Source organism: Somniosus microcephalus, chromosome 31, assembly GCF_052327205.1.
Source record: "Somniosus microcephalus isolate GS21.2 chromosome 31, FLI_Smic_1.0, whole genome shotgun sequence".
Taxonomy (NCBI): Eukaryota; Metazoa; Chordata; class Chondrichthyes; order Squaliformes; family Somniosidae; genus Somniosus; species Somniosus microcephalus.
In genome coordinates, this window is record NC_141017.1 from 24057316 (window position 1) to 24082898 (window position 25583).

The window sequence follows — 25583 nt, forward strand, 5'->3', positions numbered from 1 at the left end:
GTGCACTTTCCAGTGGAGGGGGGGGGGGGGGGGGGGAGGTGGAGGGGGCAAGGAACAGCAGCAGGAACTTTGACTGATCTTTCCCCACCCCCACACAACCTGGCGGCTCCTGCAGTGCCCCTACTGTCACCCTGCCCGAGAGCCGATCACTCAGCACAGGCCAGGGGCTGAAGCTGGCACCTTCCTGTTCTGTATAGCTCCGTTGCAAACCAGATGGTGCGTGCACACCTCATGGGGCTCCGAACCCATGAGTAATTGTCAAGCACGGTCACCTGCGGTCACTCTAGCTAACAAGAAACAAAGACTTAAAATTACACAGCGCCTTTCAGAACATCTTTCGGATGAGACATTAAACCGAGGCCCTGTCTGCTCTCTCAGGTGGATGTAAAAGATCCCATGGCACTATTTTGAAGAGGAGCTGGGGGAGTTATCCCCGGTGTCCTGGGCCAACATTTATCCCTCAATCAACATAACAAAAACAGATTATCTGATCATTATCACATTGCTGTTTGTGGGAGCTTGTTGTGCGCAAATTGGCTGCCACGTTTGACGAAGGGTCACAGACCTGAAACGTTAACTCTGTTTCTCTCTCCACCGATGCTGCCTGACCTGCTGAGTGTTTCCAGCATTTCCTGTTGTTATTTCGGATTTCCAGCATCCGCAGTATTTTGCCATTGTCCTACATTACAACAGTGACCACACTTCAAAAGTACTTCATTGGCTGTAAAGCGCTTTGGGGCGTCCGGTGGTCGTGAAAGGCGCTATAGAAACGCAAGTCTTTCTTTTCTGCTTTCTCACGATGTCCCAAAGTGCTTTACAGCCAACGAAGTACTTTTGAAGTGCAGTCATAGAATCTCAAAGTTACAGCACGGGAGGAGGCCATTTCGGCCCATCGTGTCCGCGCCGGCCAACAAAGCTATCCAGCCTAATCCCACTTCCCAGCTCTTGGTCCATCGCCCTGCAGGTTACAGCATCCCAAGTGCACATCCAAGTACTTTTTAAATGTGGTGAGGGTTCCTGCCTCTACCACCCTTTCAGGCAGTGAGTTCTAGGCCCCCACCACCCTCTGGGTCACTGTTGTAATGTAAGAAACGCCAACTTGCGCACAGCAAGCTCCCACAAACAGCAATGAGATAATGACCAGATCATCTGTTCATCAGGTGTTGGTGGAGGGGTAAATATTGGCCAGGGGACCGGAGAGAACTCCCCCTGCTCTTCTTCAAAATAGTGCCATGGGATCTTTTAGGTCCAGCTGCGAGGGCAGAAGGGACCTCGGTTGAACGTCTCATCCGAAAGTTGGCACCTCCGACAGTGCAGCGCTGGCAGAGTCAGCCTAGACTTCAAGCTGCTGACTCAAGAGACGGGATGTGCCACGTCTGCCACTGTGTTAGTTAATTGTGTTTAACGAGAGAGTTAATGAAGTGCTTAATTAATGAGTTAGCAAATTGGGTTTAATTAACGTGTTGGTTAATTGTGTACATCCCACTCGATTGTGTGGTTGCTCTCTGCACAGTGGGGATTGCGGTATTGTGGAACTAGGGGGCATTTTGAAAGTAGGCGCTACGCGGTGACCCCAGCCGGCAGCACATCAGGCACTGAAGCTCTGTGTGAACAGGGAAGTTTCAGTGATGACGAGCTAACTCCACTTCTACCCAACAGGTTAGGCAGCATTGTATTCAGATATTTAGGAACATCAGCTCATTGCACATGTTGTTTGCAGACGTTCATTAGAAACCGGATGCAGAAGGAGGAAATGTCTGCGCCGAGGAGCCGTGCCATGACCCTAGCCCCGTCTCGCACTCCATTTATATCCGAGCGTCACTTTCCCCCCCGCACCCCACGTGTGCCAAATTCACCTGGATTCAGAGACTGGCCACACAACTACAAGTGCAGGAAAATAGTGAAATACCCCGCACGCTGGAAATGTGAAACTAAAACCCAGAGAAAGCTGGAAATCCGCAAAAGGCACCCGTGTCAGCAGTGGCTCGGTGGGCAGCGCTCTCTCGGCTCATCGTCCGGAGATTGTGGATCAACTCCCACTCCAGGGACAGGAGCGCAAAAATCCAGGCCGATGCCCCACTGCAGTGCCAAGGGAGTGCCACGCTGTCGGAGGCACCGTCTTTCAGTCGAGATGTTCAGGGGAGTTGGATAAGTATATGAAGGAAAGAAAATTTGCAGGGCTACGGGGAAAGGGCAGGGGGAGTGGGACCAGCTGAGGTGCTCTTGCAGAGAGCCGGCACAGGCTCGACAGGCCGAATGGCCTCCGTCCGTGCTGTAACCATTCTATTATAGGTTAAACCGAGGCCCCGTCTGCCCTCTCAGGTGGATGTAAAAGATCCCACGGCACTATTTCGAAGAAGAGCAGGGGAGTTATCCCTGGTGTCCTGGCCAATATTTATCCCTCAATCAACATCACTAAAAAAAAAATGATCTGGTCATCACACTGTGGGATCTTGCTGTGCACAAACCAGCTGCCGCATTTCCTAAATTACAACAGCGACTGCAGTTCAAAAAATGCTTAATTGGCGCTTTGGGACGTCCTGCCATTGGTGAAAGGCGCTATATAAATGCAAGTCTTTCTATCGGTCAACACAAGTCAGTCAGTCGACGGTTCAATCAGATGCAGTCCAGAGGACGGGGTCGCAAGATTTGAAGCATCAACAGACTGACCGGCGTTGCTCCACAGGTGCTGCCCGAGCTGATGAGGGTTTCCAGCCCTTTTTGTTCCCCCCTGGGTTTAAACCCGCCCAAGACGTCACACAAGGCCAGCGCTGCCAGAGTGCAGACTCCACCACTCCAGGCCGCAACCCCTTCTCCCCACATTTTCCCATCAGGGGCCAGGTCGGGAAAGAAGGAGGAGGGGGCTCGCTCGGAATAAAATGGCGGCTCCGATGCCAGGCACCGGCCACTTGCCTTGGCCGCCAAGCTTGGTTTCTGGAGGCCTGGGAACAAAAAGCACGTTGGCGCCCTGCCTCTCTGGCCCCTGCTCTGTCTCACTGATGTGACGTAGGCAGAGTCAGGGGCTGTGATACAAACTGTTGCAAAAGGGCGTTCATTGAAGTGGAGACAATCTCACTGCACCGAAGTCTGGGGCACTTCATGTGCAGATGCAAAAACCCAGGATATGGGGATCGGCCATTTAGGACTGAGAGGAGGGGAAATTTCTTCACTCAGGAGGGTTGTGAATCTTTGGAATTCTCTGCCCCAGATGGCGGAATCGTTGAGCATATTCAAGACTGAGATCATAGATTTTTGGCAAATCAAGGGATATGGGGATTGGGCGGGAAAGTGGAGTTGAGGTCGAAGATCAGCCATGATCTTATTGAATGGCGGAGCAGGCTCGAAGGGCCGAATGTCCGACTCCTGCTCCTATTTCCTACGTTATGTCTTCATGCATGATTATGCAAATTAAAGTGAGTTACCGTAATACTGAAACTTAATAAAACAGCTGCATGCCATTGTTTAGGTATCTGACAGTAAATGTTTCTCCTCATCTCTGCCCTAAATGGCCAACCCCTTATCCTGGGTTTTGCATTCACACACGATGCCCCACAGGCTTCGATGCAGTGAGATTACTTCCACTGCAATGAACGCCTTTTCGCAACAGTTTGTGTCCCAGCCCCTGCCCTCGCCTACATAACGCAAGTGGGATGGAGTGGGTGCCAGGGAGTCAGGGTGCTTTTACTGTCCCTGTCCGATAGCTGTGGCAACAGGGAGATGCTTCCTGGAGCACGCTACCTGGGACAGGTGTGGTTTGCTGGATTTATGCTGCTCCCCTCCCCCTATGGCCCTCTAAACTCTGCCATCTGCATTCATCTGGGAAGCTGGGACAGGCCAGGCTCTTACCATCCATTCTGCTCCACGAGTGACCAAGAGGACCAGGTATTGATTATTATGACATATATCAACAACATCCTGGGGGGTCACCATTGACCAGAAACTTAACTGGACCAGCCACAAATACTGTGGCAACAAGAGCAGGTCAGAGGCTGGGCATTCTGCAGCGAGTGTCTCACCTCCTGACTTCCCAAAGCCTTTCCACCATCTACAAGGCACAAGTCGGCAGCACCTCCCAAACCGGCGACCTCTTCCACCTAGAAGGACAAGGGCAGCAGGTCCATGGGAACACCACCACCTCCAAGTTCCCCTCCATGTCACACACCATCCTGACTTGGAAGTATATCGGCCATTCCTTCATCGTCGCTGGGTCAAAATCCTGGAACTCCCTCCCTAACAGCACTGTGGGAGTACCTTCACCACACGGACTGCAGCGGTTCAAGGCGGCGGCTCACCACCACCTTCTCGACACCCACATCCCAGGAACGAATAAAAAAATAACTAACTAACTAAATAAATAAATAAATAAATAAATAAAAAGTACACACATGCACCCATATATGGTAATAGTGGTTCAAATATACACATATGTATACAAATACACACCCACACCTATGAAATAAAAAGGATATGGTAAAAGAGTGATAATATAACTACAGATAAAGCACTCCTGTGTACAATATCTGAAATACACTATATGTTACTGAGACCAATGTCCCCTGTAAGTTTTTTGGGTGCGCGGCTCCTTTAAGTGGTTGCGCCGACCATTCAAATCTTCGCGAATGCGCGGTTATTCCAATTGAAAAGCCGGCGAGCGGCTAGTGCGGGAACTCCAGACCGCTGAGCACCTGCGCAGCTTAACGGGAACACTGACCGAGACATAACACTCAATATATAGAATATAGAGTGTGTCAGAGATATAACACTCCTGTGTACAATATATAGAATATAGAGTGTGTCAGAGATATAACACTCCTGTGTACAATATATAGAATATAGAGTGTGTCAGAGATATAACACTCCTGTGTACAATATATAGAATATACAGTGTGTCACAGAGATATAATACTCCGGTGTACAATATATAGAATATAGAGTGTGTCAGAGATATAACACTCCTGTGTACAATATATAGAATATAGAGTGTGTCAGAGATATAATACTCCGGTGTACAATATATAGAATGTATATATAGAATATAGAGTGTGTCACAGAGATATAATACTCCTGTGTACAATATATAGAATATACAGTGTGTCAGAGATATAATACTCCTGTGTACAATATATAGAATATATATATAGAATATACATATAGAATATACATTGTGTCACAGAGATATAATACTCCTGTGTACAATATATAGAATATACAGTGTGTCAGAGATATAATACTCCGGTGTACAATATATAGAATATATATATATATAGAATATACATATAGAATATACAGTGTGTCACAGAGATATAATACTCCTGTGTACAATATATAGAATGTATATATAGAATATACAGTGTGTCACAGAGATATAATACTCCGGTGTACAATATATAGAATGTATATATAGAATATAGTGTCACAGAGATATAACACTCCGGTGTACAATATATAGAATATAGAGTGTGTCACAGAGATATAACACTCCTGTGTACAATATATAGAATGTATATATAGAATATACAGTGTGTCAGAGATATAACACTCCTGTGTACAATATATAGAATATACAGTGTGTCAGAGATATAACACTCCTGTGTACAATATATAGAATGTATATATAGAATATACAGTGTGTCAGAGATATAACACTCCTGTGTACAATATATAGAATATACAGTGTGTCAGAGATATAATACTCCGGTGTACAATATATAGAATGTATATATAGAATATAGAGTGTGTCACAGAGATATAACACTCCTGTGTACAATATATAGAATATACAGTGTGTCAGAGATATAACACTCCTGTGTACAATATATAGAATATACAGTGGGCTGGATTTTGCCAGTGAGCAGGCTGGGGCGGGTCAGGTGGAATTCGTGTCAGGACCCCGACTCGGAAGTGAAGTGGGGAAAAAGTGCAATTTTCCCCTAATTGGGCCCTTGCTTTCCAGCGTGTGGAAACCCCTGGCCCAATGAATCTTTTCATCCAGAAAGTCGCCTCCGATGACATCATTAATGCTGTTGGATTTAAGGCCTGCAAGCAGCCTTGCTTCTCCTGGAGACTGCACACTTTATGGCCATTGTAGTAAGCACTTCATTGATCGACTATGTCCACCAGTAGGCCAAAGTGTGCTCTACGCTTCGATGAGCCCTCCCTCCAAGCTCTGGTGCAGGGAGCAAGATCCAATAAGGAGGTGCTCTTCCTTTCCTCAGGGAGAAAAAAGCCACCCCAGCAGACAGGAGCTGGCTACAAGTGGCCCAGGAGGTTAACTCCATCTCGATGAGCCGCAGAACCTGGCTGCAATGCAGGAAGAGGTTTCATGACTGTCTCCGCACAGGAAAAGTGAGTATGACTTTCCCATCACCCTCAACCTGATCCCCATCGCCTCTCCTCACCAGCACTCTGCTTTGCCAACCCCTTCCTTCACATCCCACTTGACACTTACATCCCTGCACCCTTACCCATTCCCTCTCTATGGTCACATTCACTTAACTATTCGACCATGCAGCCCTCACACTCCCTATCACTGTGATACAACAACAACTTACAACACACAGGGAGGGCCCTTGGTCTCCTTCTAACCATCTATGCTATGGATTCTCTACACTCACTCCTTCATTCTCACTCAAACTCCACTTGTGTCACTCATTGCAGGAAAAGAGAGCCCACAATAAGAGGGAAAGAGTGAGGACAGGAGGAGGGCCACCCTCAGTAGCCCAGCTCGCCACCTCGGAGGAGGCGGCCCTGGAAAATCGCCGGGATCGAGGAGGATTCCCAAGTGGGGGACAGACAGATGGGCGCATCACAGCAAGCTGGTGACAGAATAGTTTGGCATCTCTCTCATTGACATTGCATGAGTCACTGATGATGAATATCTGATGCTCTAACAGATTGACTTATGATCATCTGCACTATTCAATGTTTATGTAACCTTGACCTCACATCTCTAACTCTTTCCTTTACTCCCCCACAGGACCATCGAGAGCCCCCGTCCCCACTGTCCAGGAGGAACAGCCTGAGCCTCCAGACTCCTCAGAGGAAGCTGCAACCTCCGAGGGCGCAGCCTCAGCAGAATTCAGCACACACATCACCAGCGCAGACACTCACACCTCGGTGGGACCTTCGCGAGATAGAGTAGTGTTGTCACCTGGTGTATCACAGATCACAAGTGAGCATCAGCAGAAGGCGGAGACAGGGACAGTAATGGAGAGTCCTCGTCGGAGGGCGCAGGACTCTGCCAGCTCGGCTCAGCTGCACGTCGACCCTGTGTCTCCGGGTCCATCCAGATCAAGAGCGGTGCTGGAACTCCAGGAACAGGTGCAGGAGTCTCCGGCAGGTTTTGTCTCCAGGGTCACTGCGAGTGTCGAACGAATGGAGGAGTCCATCGCAAACATGAGCAGAGCCTTTGTGGAGGCATTGGCACGTGAACGCATCACCGCGGAAAGGATGGCAACCTCCGTGGAAAGGCTGGCTACCATAGAGGAGAGAATGGCTAAGGCCATGGAGGAGCTTAGTCGCCAGGGTCTCGAAAACATGGTCATTGTTCAGAATAAATGACATTTCTTGAGGAGCGATGGTCAGCTATTGAGCATACAAACCAGACCTTCATGGAAGTCCTCTGGAGTAGGACTTCCAGTGCAGAAACGGGTCCCAATGGCCCCCCTGCAGTGCAGCAAGGTGCTGTCAAGCCACTTGCTAGCTCTGAAGTGGGGCTGACCCATGAGAGGGTGGCAGACAACAAGGAAGTGGGGGCTCCTCTCCAAGCGCTCACATGGCCATGCCACTGCAAAGCCCTCGGTCAGAGCCCCACCAGAGTCCTCACCCAACTGAGATGGGCATCTCAGCCCCTGCACAGCCGCAGGAGCAGCAGACTGTTGCCGAGCCCTCACAGGTTCGCAACCCCAGAGGACGCCCGCCAAAGGTGTCGATGCAGGATGATGTGCCTCAATAAATCCGAGACTCGATGTTAGCAAAACAAAACAAGGATTTTATTGACTTAGAAGGTAACACACAGGAGAGAGGTATCTTCCATCCAGAGCTCTGTCATACTGGATGTGCTGCAGGCTGGGCCAGCTTACATAGGGACCAGGTATGGGCGGAGCCCTACACATAGTACAATACAATGGGCCAGGTATGGGCGGAGCCCTACACATAGTACAATACAATGGTGAGGAAACGGAACAGAGGTAAGGGAAGTGAAACTGAAACCAACCACAGTCACAGGCAGTGATGAATGGAATATTTCATCACACAGGAGCAGCAAGAAACTGAGCAAGGGGCCTCCACATCTTCTGAAGCCACAGGGGGAGCACCACGTAAGAGAAAGAGAAAGCACAAGTAGTCACTTGGGTGTTGTGATGTATTGTTTTTTGACCAGCCATCCTTGTCGTGGTAACATAAACAGATTTGATGGCAAACTGTTGAAGTTGTGGCCTGTGTCATTTCGCTAATGGGACTTTCACATTGAGGGCTTAGGGCACCTTGTGATTATCAGAATGGTGGTCAGAGTGATAGGAATCCACAGGTTCTTGTCCATTGTCAATGATCTGGTAAGAAGGAGCGAGGCAAAAGTGTTTGATTGTCCAGGCTAAGCAAATCTGGCCAACATGAGTGCGTCCCTTGCATCCCGGCCAGCAATGTGGTCGTGCTCTGGCACCTTCTGGCCTGTGCAGCTTCAGGTGGGTGAGCAGCAGCTTGGCGCTCCTGTTGTTGCTGCTGCTGTTGGTGCTGCTGTTGCTCATGGGTCTGCTGCTGCCGCGGCTGATCTTCATCCGAATCTGATGTCCAGGAGGAAAGGAAATAAATGCTCATGCTTCTGATATATGCCTCAGTTGAGGAAGCGCTCAGTCAAGGTGGGGAGAGGGGTTTCCCAGGAGGTCACACTGGAGATGGGTGTCAGGCTCCAAACTTCCACAACAATGAGTAGGCCTGCTAAAAGCTCCCCCAGACCTGAGACAACAAAGTTCTGCCACCTGCAAATGATCATCGGTGAAAACTCCTTTGTAATGGTGGAGCTGCAGCTGTTAGTAAGCAGTCCAATTGTGAGGCCGCCAGGGTTAACTGGCGTGTTCCAGAGGCGGCATGCAGGACAGGTGAAATGTCTAAAAATCAGAAAGGCCTCTCAAAATGGGATTATAGAGGCAATTAAGTAGTTGTTAAGGGCCTTAAGGGCCTATCCCGCCTCCTGGAGACGGGATGGAAATGGGGTCTGAAAACAAGAACGTGGGTAAATTGCTTGGAGGCGGGATGGGGCCTGGCCGCCATTTTTTTGCGATTTTGACAACTCACACGCCTCCAAACCCGCCTCCTCAGGCCTCGCAAAATCGAGCCCAGTGGGTCAGAGATATAACACTCCTGTGTACGATATATAATATACAACGTGTCACAGAGATATAGCGCTCCTGTGTACAATATATAGAATACAGAGTGTGTCAGAGATATAACACTCCGGTGTACAATATATAGAATATACTGGGGTAGATTCTAAACTTGCTGTATGTGCGTTAATCCAGTGCTGCGGATCAGATGATATAGAAACATAGAAGATAGGAGCAGGAGTAGGCCATTCGGCCCCTCGAGCCTGCTCCGCCATTTAATGAGATCATGGCTGATCATCCAAATTCAGTACCCTGTCCCTGCTTTCTCCCCATGACTGTTCTAGAAACCAGACAATTTTTCATTTGCAAGTTGAAAATCTTCCCCAGTGTGTTGGACGTTATGGTTGGTGAAGTTCTCTCTCCTTTTCATTTTAAACCGGAGTGGGAGAATGAGTGGCGAGAATGAAGAGAAGAGCGTTGGCTCCTTATCAGATGGTCAGTTAACCTGCAAGAGTAAATGGGCAGGAGGAGTGGAGTGCAGTGTGACATTGGCAGCAGTGCATTGCTTCACTAGTGCTTTAGTGAAACTATAATCAAGTCAAACCATAGTTAAATTTTTTTGTATGGTCAATGCACAGCGAGAGATTTTCACCTTAGAGAACAAGTAAATATTTCACTCCTATTTATTCTGATTGAAAGATACTTGATTTCCAAGGGTGGGGGACTGGGATCTGTGCTAATTTTACATGAGGGCTTGCATCACTCGCTTCCCTTTTTAAATGACTGAGCTTGATTCAATGGAAGCTGATCAAACAGCACAGCTATTCATTGTGCTGAAGGTGCCTCGCGTGCTTCGCCTCTCCCCATCTCTCTAACCTCCTCCAGCCATACAACCCTCCGAGATCGCAGTGCTCCTCCAATCCTGGCCTCTTGAGCATCCCCGATTTTAATCGCTCCACCATTGGCGGCCGTGGCTTCAGCTGCCTGGGCCCCTGAGCTCTGGAATTCCCTCCCTAAACCTCTCCGCCTCTCTCTCCTCCTTTAAGACGCTCCTTAAAACCTACCGCTTTGACCAAGCTTTTGGTCACCTGCCCTAACATGTGGCTCAGTGTCAAATTTTGTTTGATAATCGCTCCCGTGAAGCGCCCGGGGACATTTTACTACGCGAAAGGCGCTATATAAATGCAAGTTGTTGTTGTTGTTTATACTGTAGGCCAGATTCAGTAACTATGAGCATGCATGCGATTTGCCTATGCACAGATACCCCCTCACGTTGCCAACATGACTTTCAAAGAATGCACGGTTGCAAATTTCTGCAGTTAACTTTCCCCGCAACAATGCAGAAAGTGTCTTACTGCCCGCTACGGGTGAGCTGACGAGCTGACTTATTCCGTCCCCAAAATGTCAGATCAATGAGTTGTTTACATTTACCAAGACCAACAGTTTGGATCAGAGGTGGTGGGAGTTTAGAAGAATGAGAGGTGATCTCATTGAAACATACAAGATTCTGAGGGGGATTGACAGGGTAGATGCTGAGAGGTTGTTTCCCCCTGGCTGGAGTGTCTAGAACTAGGGGGCATAGTCTCAGGATAAGGGGTCGGCCATTTAAGGCCGAGATGAGGAGGAATTTCTTCACTCAGTGGGTTGTGAATCTTTGGAATTCTCTGCCCCAGAGGGCTGTGGATGCTCAGTCTTTGAGTATATTCAAGGCCGAGATCGATAGATTTTTGGAATCAAGGGATATGGAGATCGGGCGGGAAAGTGGAGTTGAGGTTGATGATCAGCCATGATCTTATGGAATGGCGGAGCAGGCTCGAGGGGCCGAATGGCCGACTCCTGCTCCTATTTCTTATGATCTTATGTTCTCATGGGTGAAAATCCCATTCCAGGTGGATTTCAATGCCTCCAACATCAAGGGCACATTGGTGACTTGCCACGAGAGGCAGCCCTGTGTTTTGTTTCTTTGCTGAGAAGCCTGGGTGAATAGCCAAGGCCCCTGATGCTGGGTGCTTTCATCGTTCGATGAAAACTTCACATGCTCACCCTTGCACTTAGCTTTTTACTTGTTTTGGGGACATGAGCGATACCGTCAAGGCCAACATTTGTTGCCCATTCCTAGTTGCCCTGAGAAAGTGGTCGTGGGCCTTCTCCTTCAACCTCTGCAGTCCGTGTGGTGCTGTGGCTTCCATGATAGCGTGTGTAGGGAATTCCAGGGCACTGACATAGCAATTAGGAAGGGACGTTGATATGTGTCCAAGCCAGGACATATGTTGCTGAAAAACTAGCAGCATTTCTTTCTGGTACTACACCAGCACCAGTGTCACACTGCCTCTGTCACTACTGATACCAGCACACAATGGTAACAAAAGGAAAGTATTATATATAAAAATAAAAAAGACTTGCATTTATATAGCACCTCTCACGACCACCGGATATCCCAAAGCGCTTTACAGCCAATGAAGTACTTTTGAAGTGGAGTCACTGTTGTAATGTGGGAAACGCGGCAGCCAATTTGCGCACAGCAAGCTCCCACAAACAGCAATGTGATAATGACCAGATAATCTGTTTTAGTGAGGTTGGTTGAGTGATAAATAGTGGCCAGGACACCGGGGATAACTCCCCTGCTCTTCTTCGAAATAGTGGCCATGGGATCTTTTACGTCGACCTGAGAGAGCAGACGGGACCTCGGTTTAACGTCTCGTCCAAAAGACGGCACCTCCACCTTCTGAATTAGGAAATTAAAAAACGATATAAAGTTTTACATCAGATATCACATTTCCAAGTATCAAAAGGATGAGAGAGACAGCTATTTTTTGCTGGTTTCTCCTGACCTGGTCCCAGAACTTTGCAAGCACCTGGCAATCTGAAAACCTCTCTCACCCAACAGCAATGAACCTCTAACTGACCTCGAGACGTCTTGCTACAGACAGCAATGAAACTATGTGGCCTTGAGAGGGCAAGTCATCCTAAGCACAGCTACACCATATACATTACATGCTACATGCCATTATAAAGCAGCACGTCGTTTGAGTTTCCACGAGCAATGCCAGGGGAGAGCTAGGTGTGTGGTACGGGAGCAGTTTAATGTCTGATACCCATGCATTGGCTGGATTTGATGCTTCCACGCTATTGGCGGCCGTGCCTTCAGATGCCAAGGCCCTAAGCTCGGAAACTCCCTCCCTAAACCTCTCCGCCTCGCTTTCCTCCTTTAAGACGCTCCTCAAAAGTCACCTCTTGGACCAAGCTTTTGGTCCCGTCCCAATATCTCCTTAAGTGGCTCGGTGTCAAATTTTGTTTGATAATCGCTCCTGTGAAGCACCCTGGGACGTTTTACTATGTCAAAGGCGCTATATAAATACAAGATATTGTCATCGTCAGGCTGCAGTTTGCCGAGTGGCTCCCTTGTAACTCACTAGCAGTCGTCTCGTATCCCATGATTAGTTTTTTTTTTAAAACTAGATTCACGATGAAACACACAAGTTATAAAAAAAATTAGTAAATTGATCCAGAGCTGGATAGTGGTTCTCTCAGAGGGATAAGTGTCCGCAGTAACCGTAAAATAAAATTCTAATGTTCTACAGTTAAATTTGGTGCAAAAATATGCTCGGAAAATGCAGGATATTCACAGGGGCTCTGTTCACATCTGAAGAAAGATAGTTTGGGTTTCAGGTGTAAACCCTTGGTCAGACCCGTAGCTGACAGAAGATGCTCGATATATTAACCTGACCTTTTACAGATGCTGACAGGCCTGCTGTACATTTCCAGCATTTGCAGTTGCTTTAACTTGTTATTATTGCTCATCAGACCAAACAACTTGTATTTATATAGCGCCTTTAACATAGTAAAACGTCCCGAGGCCCTTCACAGGAGCGTTATCGAACAAAATTTGACACCGAGCCACAGAAGGAGATATTAGGACAGGTGACCAAAGGCTTGGTAGGTTTTAAGGATTGTCTTAAAGGAGGGTGGAGAGGTTTAGGGAGGGAATTCCAGAGCTTAGGGCCTCGGCAGCTGAAGGCACGGCCGCCAATGGTGGAGCGATTAAAATCGGGGATGCGCAAGCAGCCAGAATTGGAGGAGCGCAGAGATCTCGGAGGGTTGTAGGGCTGGAGGAGGTTACAGAGATAGGGAGGGGGCGAGGGCCATGGAGGGAATTGAAAACAAGGATGAGAATTTTAACATCGAGGCGATACTGGACCGGGAGCCAATGTGGGTCAGCGAGCCTGGGGTGGGTGGTGTGGTGACAATAACACCTTCCTCCCTAAAATGCCCCTTCAGGACCCTACCCCACCACAATCGAATCCGCCCCCACCCCCGCCATAAACTCTAAACACCCGCTCGATTCCTTAAATGCAAAACTCCTCAGCAATTCCAGTGCTTCTTTCGATATTCCCTGCGGTGTGGATACTGGTTCGTTTTTCCACCTGATCTTTTCTCCAGCCGCCAAAGCGTGTCACAGATTTGCATTGGCTGTTTGAATTCCAATCTCTTCCCCTTGTGCAGGTGCTAAGGGTTTCCCCCCCCCCCCCCCCCGAGCTGTGCGTCTGAACATTGCGAGTCAAAATTCGCACAAACAAATTCATTTCTCACTCCACAGTTACACCGAGATGAAATTCCTCATCAATTTTTGAAATCTTGGTGAAGGAATGCCTCGCTGGTTGCTTGGGGAATGGAGGCTGGGCGGATTAGTTCCGTCTTTCGGATGAGACGTTAAACTGAGGCCAGTCCGCGCTCTCATAGAATCATGGAATGGGTACAGCACAGAAGGAGGCCATTCGGCCTGTCAAGCCCGTGCCGGCTCTCTGCAAGAGCACTTCAGCTCGTCCCACTCCCCCCGCCCTTTCCCCATAGCCCTGAAAATGTATTTTCCTTCAGGTACTTGCCCTCTCAGGTGGACGTAAAAGATCCCATGGCACTATTTCGAAGAAGAGCAGGGGTGTTATCCCCGGTGTCCTGGGGCCAATATTTATCCCTAAGTCAACATCACTAAAACAGATTATCTGGTCATTATCACGTTGCTGTTTGTGGGAGCTTGCTGTGCGCAAATTGGCTGCCACGTTTCCTACATTACAACAGTGACTACACTTCAAAAAGTGCTGCATTGGCTGTAAAGCGTCTTGGGACGTCCGGTGGTCGTGAAAGGCGCTATAGAAATGCAAGTCTTTCTTTCTTACTGAGAACCCCAGGACACATGATGCCTTCTTAAATTATGTCATCCCAATTTCAAGTCGTGATAAGGGCAGATTCTTTATAATAAAGAAACACCTTACACACGCACGCCTACATTAAGCAACATCTTTAATTCCTTCCAAGTTAAATTCTAAATTCCTGACTTAAGCTGCTTTTATTTTATTTTTTTAATTGGACGACACTCCTAGAAAGCGCCTTGGGACATTTTACTTTATTAAAGGCGCGGGTTGTTGTTGCATATCCGTGGCTCAGTGGGCAGCACTCCTGCCTCTGAACCAGTAAGGTTGTAGGTTCTCAGTCCCACTCCAGGGACTTGAGCACACAATCCAAGCCGACAACTCCCGTACAGCTACTGAGGGAGCGCCGCACGGTCGGAGGTGCCGTCTTTCAGAAGAAACGTTAAACCGAGGCCCCGTCTGCTCTCTCAGGCGGACGTAAAAGATCCCACGGCACTGTTTCGAAGAAGAGCAGGGGAGTTCTCCCCCAGTGTCCTGGCCAATATTTATCCCTCAACCAACAATCGCTAAAAACAGATTATCTGGTCATTTTCATATTGCGGTTTGCGGGAGCTTGCTGTGCGCTAATTGGCTGCCGCATTTCTTACATTAGGACAGTGGCCACGTTTCAAAAAGACTTCATTGGTTGTAAAGTGTTGTGTATGTAATATGTGTGCTACTTTGAACCTATGGACAGGACTGCACTACTTGTTGGGCGTAGTGATACGCAGTACCACTCCTGGCCATAGGGGTATAAATAGTACTGTGGGTACTGATCTCCCCTCAGTTCCCGCCTGTGGGCATGAAGTAAAGACCTATGTATAGTCCCTACCTCCAACCAGTAAAGACCTGTTTGAGTTATACGTTTAAGTCTTTGTGTTAATTGTTCAATACAATACACATACTTAACATAAAGCACTTTGGGACATCCTGAGGTCATGAACGATGCTAAATAAATTCAAATCTTTTCTTTTTTATTGCACGTAAATAATGCCGGGGCTGTTCTCTCCTATTTCTAACTCAAGTCCTTCTGGTGGCTAGCACTTGCGAATTTTGGAAAGCTCCCACGGGCAGCACGGTGGCATAGTGGTTAGCACTGTTGCCTCACAGCGCCAGGGACCCGGGTTCGAATCCGGCCTCGGGTGACTGTGTGGAGTTTGCACATTCTCCCCGTGTTTGCGTGGGTTTCCTCCGGGTGCTCCGGTTTCCTCCCACAGTCCAAAGATGTGCGGGTTAGGTTGATTGGCCATGATAAAAATTGGCCCTTAGTGTTAGGGGGGATTAAATACGTGGGGTTATGGGGATCGGGTGGGATATGTGTCGGTGCAGGCTCGATGGGCCGAAATGGCCTCTATCTGCACTGTTGTGATTCTGTGATTCTGATTCTGTGATTGCTGCTAGCTTTGCCGGACCCTCATGTCAGGAGCCTCGCAGTCCCAGAAAACCAAAAAACAAAATTAAAAAAAGATCGCTACACGAAAGCAGCTAATGACCATTGCAAAGCGACTTCTCAAAGGCACTGCAGTGCAGTACCGAGGGAGTGCTGCATTGCCAGAGCTGCCACTCTTCGGATGAGACACTAAACCGAGAACCCACCTGCCTGTTGGGTGGTTGGGAGGAACATTGAAGATCCCATGGCAACTATTCAAAAAAAAAGAGGGAGCTCTCCCCGGTGTACTGGGCCAACATTCCTCCCTCAGATTAACGGGTTATTCTGGTTTGCGGGATCTCACTGTGCTTACATAACGAGTCAGCACTCTCCAGAAAAAGCTGTTCAATGTGGCGACGTGCTATAGAAAAGCAATGATTTCCCTCTTTGGGATCTCAGCCGAATTCTCAATTGAAAATTATTCTTAAAAAAAAAATCTTTATCTCCATGCCAACACGCCGGTGCAAAGAATCCACTTGACAGTTTTCAGAAAATCTGTGTACCAACCCACGCACGCACACACACACACCTTTATTCCTCCTGTCCCCTCCCCTCCTCTCCCAAAGGTGCTGACTCTTGCTGTGCGATGGTTTCACGGGCAGTAGCCCTCTAGCCCACCCCTGGCCATCACCCAACCCTAGTGAAGACCGTCACCCACTCAAACCCTTCAATCCTCACAGCACGCCACACCCGATTATCCAACCCCCTCATGACAAGTCTTGCCACCCAAAGCTGGATCACTTCTCCTAGTTATAGGCACAAATCAACAAATTCACCATTTCCAACTTGTCAAAAAAAAATTTTTTAAGCAGAATAATTAAATGCCATTAGATTAATCTCCACACCCACCTACCGAAAAGTTATTTTTTTCCCCCCTTCTGCAATTAATTATAAACAGAAATAAATCATATAACCTGGCAGAGTGTGTGTGTAGACAATCTGATCTGCTGCAGTCCAGTGCTCCCCTGGGACACACAGGAGCCTACATTGCAATCGCGTTCAATGCTGGGCTCTGGTCACACGAAGCTTGCAGCCTCCAACACCGAAATCTGCTGCTCGACCATGAAAGCCAGCAATGCTGGAAATGCTGCTACTTGTGATTCGTAATATACTGAAAGAGCGCGACAATATCCGAGTACTCCCATACTTTATTCACGGAATTATGTCCCGTGAAATAGCAGAGTGGCCATGCAATATTGTAAGCGGCCCCCATCTCCTCTCCAATTCCCAACCCCAACCCAAGGTAAAACTTGCTCAATTGGGGTTTTTTTTTTCCATACCTTGATGATCTCGTCCTGCTTTTCCTGAAAGTTGCTGGGATTGGCAAAGGAGCTGATCGAAGGTAGAACGGCATCGGCCAGAGCCATGGCAAGTCCGGGGTAAGGTGTTGAAGGGGGTGGGGGATGTCACTGACCCGGGGGGTAGGATGGGGTGGGAGGGGAGAGTGAGCAGGTTGAGTCAGGGTCTCTCTGTGGCTGCTCCTGCTCCCACTCACACTCTCTCTCTCTCTCTCTCTCTCTCTCTCACTCACTTCCCGATCTGAAAAGTTTCTCAGCAACAGGTTGGCTCTGTTTTTCCAGATTGTGGGTGGGGGCGGAACTTGTCCCTGATTAATATTCATACACGTGATTTTATATGCATGCACCTGTTTAATATTAATGACACGCACAAAGTTTCTGCTGCCGAAGGGCGGTGCCTGTGAGTTGCAAAATTATGAAATTGACAAGCGTTCAACTTCTGAAAAAGTTTAGAAAACTTTTTTTTTAAACCCTCCTTTTAACTTTATGTAGAAAGCCCTACCAGCACTTTATAGTGTCCAGAATTTAGAGCAGGTTGTTTTTATATGCTTGCAATATGATCGAAGAAGTTTGTATTTTAAAGGTTACATGATTTTATGTCGCCACATAGAATCGTACAGCAGAGAAGGAGGCCATTCGGCCCATCGTGCCTGTGCTAGCCCTTTGAAAGAGCTCTCCAATTAGTCCCACTCCCCCTGCTCTTTCCCCATAGCCCTGCAATTTATTTTCCTTTTCAAGTGTCTCTCAATTTCCCTTTTGAATGTTGGACCTGCTCCCGCTGCCCTTTCAGCCAGTGTGCCCAATTTGTACCATTAAAAAAAATATCCTCTCATCTCCCCCCCTGGTTCTTTTGCCAATTATCTTAAATCTGTGTCCACTGGTTACTGACCCTCCTGCCAGTGGAAACAGTTTCTGCCTAACATATTGGCATGGGTAGAAGATTGGCTAGCTAACAGGAAACAGGGAGTAGGCATAAATGGGTCATTTTCTGATTGGCAAGATGTAACGAGTGGTGTGCCACAGGGATCAGTGCTGGGGCCTCTCAACTTTTTACAATTTATATAAATGACTTGGATGAAGGGACCGAAGGTATGGTTGCTAAATTTGCTGATGACACAAAGATAGGTAGGGAGGTAAATTGTGAAGAGGACATAAGGAGGCTACAAAGGGATATAGATAGGTTAAGTGAGTGGGCAAAGATCTGGCAAATGGAGTATAATGTGGGAAAATGTGAAGTTGTCTATTTTGACAGGAAGAACAAAAAAGAAGCATCTTATCTAAATGGTGAGAGATTGCAGAGCTCTGAGATGCAGAGGGATCTGGGTGTCCTAGTGCATTAATCGCAAAAGGTTAGTATGCAGGTACAGCAAGTAATTAGGAAAGCTAATAGAATGTTATTGTTTATTGCGAGGGGAATTGAATACAAAAGTAGGGAGGTTATGCTTCAGTTATACAGGGCATTGGTGAGGCCACATCGGGAGTACTGTGTACAGTATTGGTCTCCTTATTTAAGGAAGGATGTAAATGCGTTGGAAGCAGTTCAGGGAAGGTTTACTAGACTAATACCTGGAATGGGCGGGTTGTCTTATGTGGAAAGGTTGGACAGGCTAGGCTTGTATCCGCTGGAGTTTAGAAGAGTAAGAGGTGACTTGATTGAAACATATAAGATCTTGAGGGGTCTGGACAGGGTGGATGTGGAGAGGATGTTTCCTCTTGTGGGAGAATCTAGAACTAGGGGTCACTGTTTAAAAATAAGGGGTCGCCCATTTAAGACAGAGATGAGGAGAAAAAATTTCTCACAGAGGGTCGTGAGTCTTTGGAACTCTCTTCCTCAGAGGGCGGGGGAAGCAGAGTCTTTGAATATTTTTAAGGCAGAGGTAGATAGATTCTTGGTGAGCAAGGGGGTGAAAGGTTATCGGGGGTAGGCGGGAATGTGGAGTAATCGGATCAGCCGTGATCTTATTGAATGGCGGAGCAGGCTCGAGGGGCCGAGTGGCCTACTCCTGCTCCTAATTCGTATGTTCGTATGTACCTACTCTATCAAAACCCCTCATAATTTTGAACACCTCTATTCAATCATTTCTCCTAAGGGCACTGAATCCTGCCCAGGTACAGATTGGTTAGAAATAACAACAGAAAATGCTGGAAACACTCAGCAGGCCAGGCAGCATCCGTGGAGAGAGAAACAGAGTTAACGTTTCAGGTCGGAGATCCTTCATGTCAGGCAGCATCCGTGGAGAGAGAAACAGAGTTAACGTTTCAGGTCGGAGATCCTTCGTGTCAGGCAGCATCCGTGGAGAGAGAAACAGAGTTAACGTTTCAGGTCGGAGACCCTTCTTCAGAACTACGAACAGCCACGTAAAACAGTGTTCCTAATTCTAAACTGACTGAATTCCCAAAACACCAACAGGCTGTTGGTAGTTGATCTGATGAAGGGTCCCAGACCTGAAACGTTAACTCTGTTTCTCTCTCCGCAGATGCTGCCTGACCTGCTGAGTGTTTCCAGCATTTTCTGTTGTTATTTCAGATTTCCAGCATCCGCAGTATTTTGCTATTGTGCAGATTGGTTAATGCCCATTCTGACCGCGAGGATCCCCTGGAATCCCCAAGGCCCACAGTTTGAAAACCAAGACCATGCCAGCAGACCTTTGGCCATGTCAGAGCCGCTGCTTTACAGGGACTGCCCAGCTTCAATTCTCTTTTAACCCATGGAATATGTGTATTTCTGGGATTGCTGCTGCTGTTTTGGGGCATCCCATTGCACGATTCAGTCAGTTTATCATTAGGATCACGGCTTTACGTGGCTGTTGGTAGCACTCGCACCTCGGAGTCAGAAGGTTGTGGGTTCAAGTCCCACTCCAAAGATTTGATCACATAATCTAAACTGACAAACCCAGTGCAGTGCTGAGGGAGCACTACACTGCCGGAGGTGCCGTCTTTCGAATGAGATGTTAAACCGAGGCCCCGTCGCTCTCTCAGGTGGACGTAAAAGATCCCAATGGCACTATTTCGAAGAACAGCTGGGAGCACTTGAAAGTTTTAGATGAGCACTTGAAACACCATAGCATACAAGGCTACGGACCAAGTGCTGGAAAATGGGATTAGAATAGACAGGGCTTGATGGCCGGCGCAGACACGATGGGCCGAAGGGCCTCTTTCTGTGCCGTATAACTCTATGAGTCTACCTATGAGTTATCCCCAGTGTCCTGGCCAATATTTATCCCTCAGCCAGGACTTAAAACAGATGGAACCGGTCGTTCATTTGTTGCTGTTTGTGGGAGCTTGCTGTGCGTAATTTGGCTGCCGCATTTCCCACATTACAACAGCGACGACACTTCAAAAGTACGTCGTAGGTTGTAAAGCGCTTTGGGACGTCCTGAGGTACAAAGGGATCTGGGGGTCCTGGTGCATGAAACTCAAAAAGTTAGTATGCAGGTGCAGCAAGTGATTAAGAAGGCCAATGGAATGTTGGCTTTCATTGCTAGGGGGATAGAATATAAAAATAGGGAGGTATTGCTTCAGTTGTACAAGGTATTGGTGAGGCCGCACCTGGAATACTGCGTACAGTTTTGGTGTCCATACTTAAGAAAGGACATACTTGCTCTCGAGTCAGTACAAAGAAGGTTCACTCGGTTAATCCCGGGGATGAGGGGATGGACGTATGAGGAGAGGTTGAGTAGATTGGGACTCTACTCATTGGAGTTCAGAAGAATGAGAGGCGATCTTATTAAAACATATAAGATTGTGAAGGGGCCGGATCGGGTGGATGCGGGGAAGATGTTCCGATGATGGGTGAAACTAGAACTAGGGGGCATAGTCTTAGAATAAGGGGCTGCTCTTTCAAAACTGAGATGAGGAGGAACTACTTCACTCAGAGGGTGGTAGGTCCATGGAATATGCTGCCCCAAAAAGCTGTAGAAGCTACATCATTACATAAATTTAAAACAGAAATAGACAGTTTCCTAGAAGTAAAGGGAATAAAGGGTTACGGGGAGCGGGCAGGAATTTGGACATTAGTCTAGGTTCGAATCGGACATGGCCCTGTGGGTAGCGGAGCGGGCCCAGGGGCCGTGTCGCCTGATCCTGCTCCTATTTCGTGTGTCTAATTCTGTTAGATTCAGGAGATGGTTCTGTGATAGTGGATTGGCGGTTAGGATCAGATCAGCCATGATCTTATTGAATGGCGGAGCAGGCTCGAGGGGCCGATTGGCCTACTCCTGCTCCTATTTCTTATGTTCTTATGTTCTTATGAGGTCGTGAAAGGCGCTATATAAATGCAAGTCTTTCTTTTTATTCCATTATCATGACATGAGATTACTGCACTGTCCAGGGATTATTACAGGATTGCGTTGCGCAATCCTGTACATTATTCCGGGAAAGCGGTAAGCCAGTGGGCCTGAGTAGCTGAGGCCGATCCAATCCTCACCCCACATCCCCGCACATGGACTTCCCGCAGGGGTCACTAGATAGCGATGAGGGGCCGTGCCCTGGCTGAGTGTTCCCTTCTTTAGCCCGGGTTCCCTGAGACACATTTGCATGTTATTGTGCTGTAAATACTTTATGTATCTCCAAAACTGCTGCTGCAGCTGGGATCAGCGCGGCCACCGATCATGTGACTTACCTGCCCTGTGTGACTCAGCGTCACACTACATGGCACAGTTCCTCACTGAAAGCTCATCCAAAATTCTGCTGCCCGTATCCTAACTCGCACTTTGACTGGGCTACTGTAAATTAGGAAAACTTAAACCAGCCACCAGCAGGCTGCTTTTAAAATTGAAATTTTCCAGTTAAGCCTGTGTCTCAGAATGCGGAAGATTCATTATCAGAGTCATTAGACTTTCATCAGCAGCAAAGCTAACCCTGTACCCAAGGTCTGAGGCCACCCTCCCTTCCACCCCCCCCTCCCCCCGTCCACTGGGGACTGAGCGTCAGTGAGGAGATAAAGCCCACTGGTCACTGAGGGTCCGAGGATGGGCAATATCTCAACTGGCTGCACTCAGGGAAACTAGGGCTCGGGACAGCCTGCTCCTCCCGACCCTACATTTAAAGAATGCGGGCTGCCGCCACTCCCCTCTGGCCACTGACATCGCCCCTCTCCCATGCCTCCTAAAACCTCCCCACCGACCCCGGGCCTCCTTGGGCTTTGACCCCGGCCTTTGACCCTCATGGTCCCTGTCATAAATCGCAACTTCTACAAGAAATAACTCAGGAAGTACTACTGAAAGGCCAGCTGAGGGCACCGTCCAAGGAGTATAAATACTCGGGCGTGGGCCCAACTTGGCCAGAGACAATCTGGAAACAGGAAGTTAGTGACTACTAACTAGACCTCCATGTTTTGTTACAAGTCGATTAAAGCCTTGCTTTATGTTCAACCAAGTACGTAGTGAGTCTTTATTACGTCAGTCTCCTTATTTAAGGAAGGATATACTTGCATTGGAGGCAGTTCAGAGATGATTCACGAGGTTAATTCCAGAGATGAGGGGGGTTGACTTATGAGGAAAGGTTGAGCAGGTTGGGCCTATACTCATTGGAGTTTAGAAGAATGAGAGGTGATCTTATTGAAACATATAAGATACTGAGGGGGCTTGACAGGGTGGATGCAGAGAGGGTGTTTCCCCTCGTGGGGGCATCTAGAACTCGGGGGCACAGTCTCAGAATAAAGGGTCGCCCTTTTAGAACTGAGATGAAGAGGAATTTCTTCTCTGAGGGTCGTGAATCTGTGGAATTCTCTGCAGAGAGCTGTGGAGGCTGGGCCATTAAATATATTTAAGGTAGAGATAGACAGATTTTTACAAGATAAGGGAGTGAAGGGTTATGGGGAGCAGGCAGGGAAGTGGCTTTGAGCCCAAGATCAGCCATGATCCTATTGAATGGCGGAGCAGGCTCGAGGGGCCAAGTGGCCTATTCCTGCTCCTATTTCTTATGTTCTTATGGCCTCTGAACCCCCAACCCCCGACCCCCCCACCCCCCGGGCCTCTGATCCCCCTATTCTCTGACCCCACTGACCTCCGATCCCCTCAGCCTTCGATCTTCTGAGATCCACCTCAGCCTCCGACCACCCACCCACCCTCCCCGGCCTCAGACTTCCCACGGCCTCCGACCCCCGGCCTTTGACCCTCACGGCCCCATATCCCCCTGACCAGGTCCTCACTTACTTGAGGTTCCCGACGATGCTAGCAGCAGCAGCGGGCTCTTCACACCTCGGCAACTGGATGGGCCTCACCATTCAGGTGCAGGGATGGTTCCCCGAGCCCCCACACCCGCCCAGAAATGGGCGTACCCGAATTTCTACCCCTATATGTGGAGGACATGAAATACGCCCAGGTTGCTGTATGTAACCTATAATAACGCAGAGCTGTTCCTGAAGGCATGTAACATTCGACAACAGTTCAAGCGACAAGGTGCAGCAGCTTTTCAGGCTTTATTCAGTCAGACCAGGAAGAAAATGACAAATAATCAGAAATTGAGCCAAGTCATTCCATGAACTCATCCTTCAGATGTTCCATAGAACAATGTAGGAAGGTGTGCCCTCATGCGCAGTGCACTAGTTAACACATTCACAACTTTCTTTTGTGCTCTGATTTACTGGACAGCATAATGATTCTGAGTCATACGAGCAGGCAGGTGAAGGTTTGATCCTATTTGTATTGCATTAGCTGATCCCAGTTGGATGGTACTAGGGACACTATGGCTGGCTTCATTGTGCTCACGCTAAGGGGGAGAAAATTCAGCCAGGATTTGGACTCCTGACCACTCCCTACTGCACATGTGTGGGCTTCATGTATGAATGAAATTGGGATTCCCTATGATAGCCCACATGGAGGAATAGCCCCCAACAATCATTGTCCCGGCTCACTCATGAAGAATAGCCGCTTGGGTAAGGTACTGGAGGGTTACTGCTGTGAGGAGAACAAGAAAGTCACCATTGTGGAACAATAAGAGAGCACTGGGTTATGGTAAGTCTAAACATAAGGTGTGCTGGAGGGTCCCCCATTTTACTCTGATGATCTGCTCTTCAACTGGTCCTTAGGAGGAGAGTCGTACCATCTGGACAGTGGCCACTGGTTCAATCGGCTGAGATTAGGATCTTGGTGAGGGTTCCTCGAGAATGGGATCTCGGTATGGGATGAGGGCCCCTCGAGAATGGGATCTTGGTATGGGATGAGGGCCCCTCGAGAATGGGATCTCGGTATGGGATGAGGGCTCCTCGAGAATGGGATCTCGGTATGGGCTGAAGGTTTCTCGAGAATGGGATCTCGGTATGGGATGAGGGCTCCTCGGGAATGGGATCTCGGTATGGGCTGAAGGTTTCTCGAGAATGGGATCTCGGTATGGGATGAGGGTTTCTCGAGAATGGGATCTCGGTATGGGATGAGGGTTTCTCGAGAAAGGGACCTCGGTATGGGCTGAAGGTTTCTCGAGAATGGGATCTCGGTATGGGATGAGGGTTTCTCGAGAATGGGATCTCGGTATGGGATGAGGGCTCCTCGGGAATGGGATCTTGGTATGGGATGAGGGCTCCTCGGGAATGGGATCTCGGTATGGGCTGAAGGTTTCTCGAGAATGGGATCTCGGTATGGGATGAGGGCTCCTCGGGAATGGGATCTCAGTATGGGATGAAGGTTTCTCAAGAATGGGATCTCGGTATGGGATGAGGGTTCCTCGAGATTGGGATCTCGGTATGGGGTGAAGGTTCCTCAAGATTAGGATCTCGGTATGGGATAAGGGCTCCTCGAGATTGGGATCTCGGTATGGGATGAGGGTTTCTCGAGATTGGGATCTCGGTATGGGATGAGGGCCCCTCGAGATTGGGATCTCGGTATGGGATGAGGGCCCCTCGAGATTGGGATCTCGGTATGGGATGAGGGTTCCTCGAGATTGGGATCTCGGTATGGGATGAGGGCTCCTCGAGATTGGGATCTCGGTATGGGATGAGGGTTCCTCGAGATTGGGATCTCGGTATGGGATGAGGGTTCCTCGAGATTGGGATCTCGGTATGGGATGAGGGCTCCTCGAGATTGGGATCTCGGTATGGGGTGAAGGTTCCTCGAGATTGGGATCTCGGTATGGGATGAGGGTTCCTCGAGATTGGGATCTCGGTATGGGGTGAGGGTTCCTCGAGATTGGGATCGCAATATGGGATGAGGGTTTCTCAAGAATGGGATCTCGGTATGGGGTGAGGGTTCCTCGAGATTGGAATCTCGGTATGGGGTGAAGGTTCCTCGAGATTGGGATCTCGGTATGGGATGAGGGCTCCTCGAGATTGGAATCTCGGTATGGGGTGAGGGTTCCTCGAGATTGGGATCTCGGTATGGGATGAGGGCTCCTCGAGATTGGAATCTCGGTATGG

General features: G+C 48.4%; 1 protein-coding gene across 1 annotated transcript in view; it reads right to left on the reverse strand.

The window, feature by feature from the left end:
* The window catches only part of LOC147097649 (Krueppel-like factor 1), a 36299-nt gene extending 18772 nt beyond the window's left edge, over positions 1–17527 (reverse strand). The window contains exon 1 of the mRNA XM_085971639.1: positions 17216–17527. Coding sequence (XP_085827765.1) covers positions 17216–17302 — 87 coding nt within the window. The 5' untranslated portion in view covers positions 17303–17527. The remainder of the gene's footprint in view (positions 1–17215) is intronic.
* Between the last annotated feature and the right edge of the window lie 8056 nt (positions 17528–25583).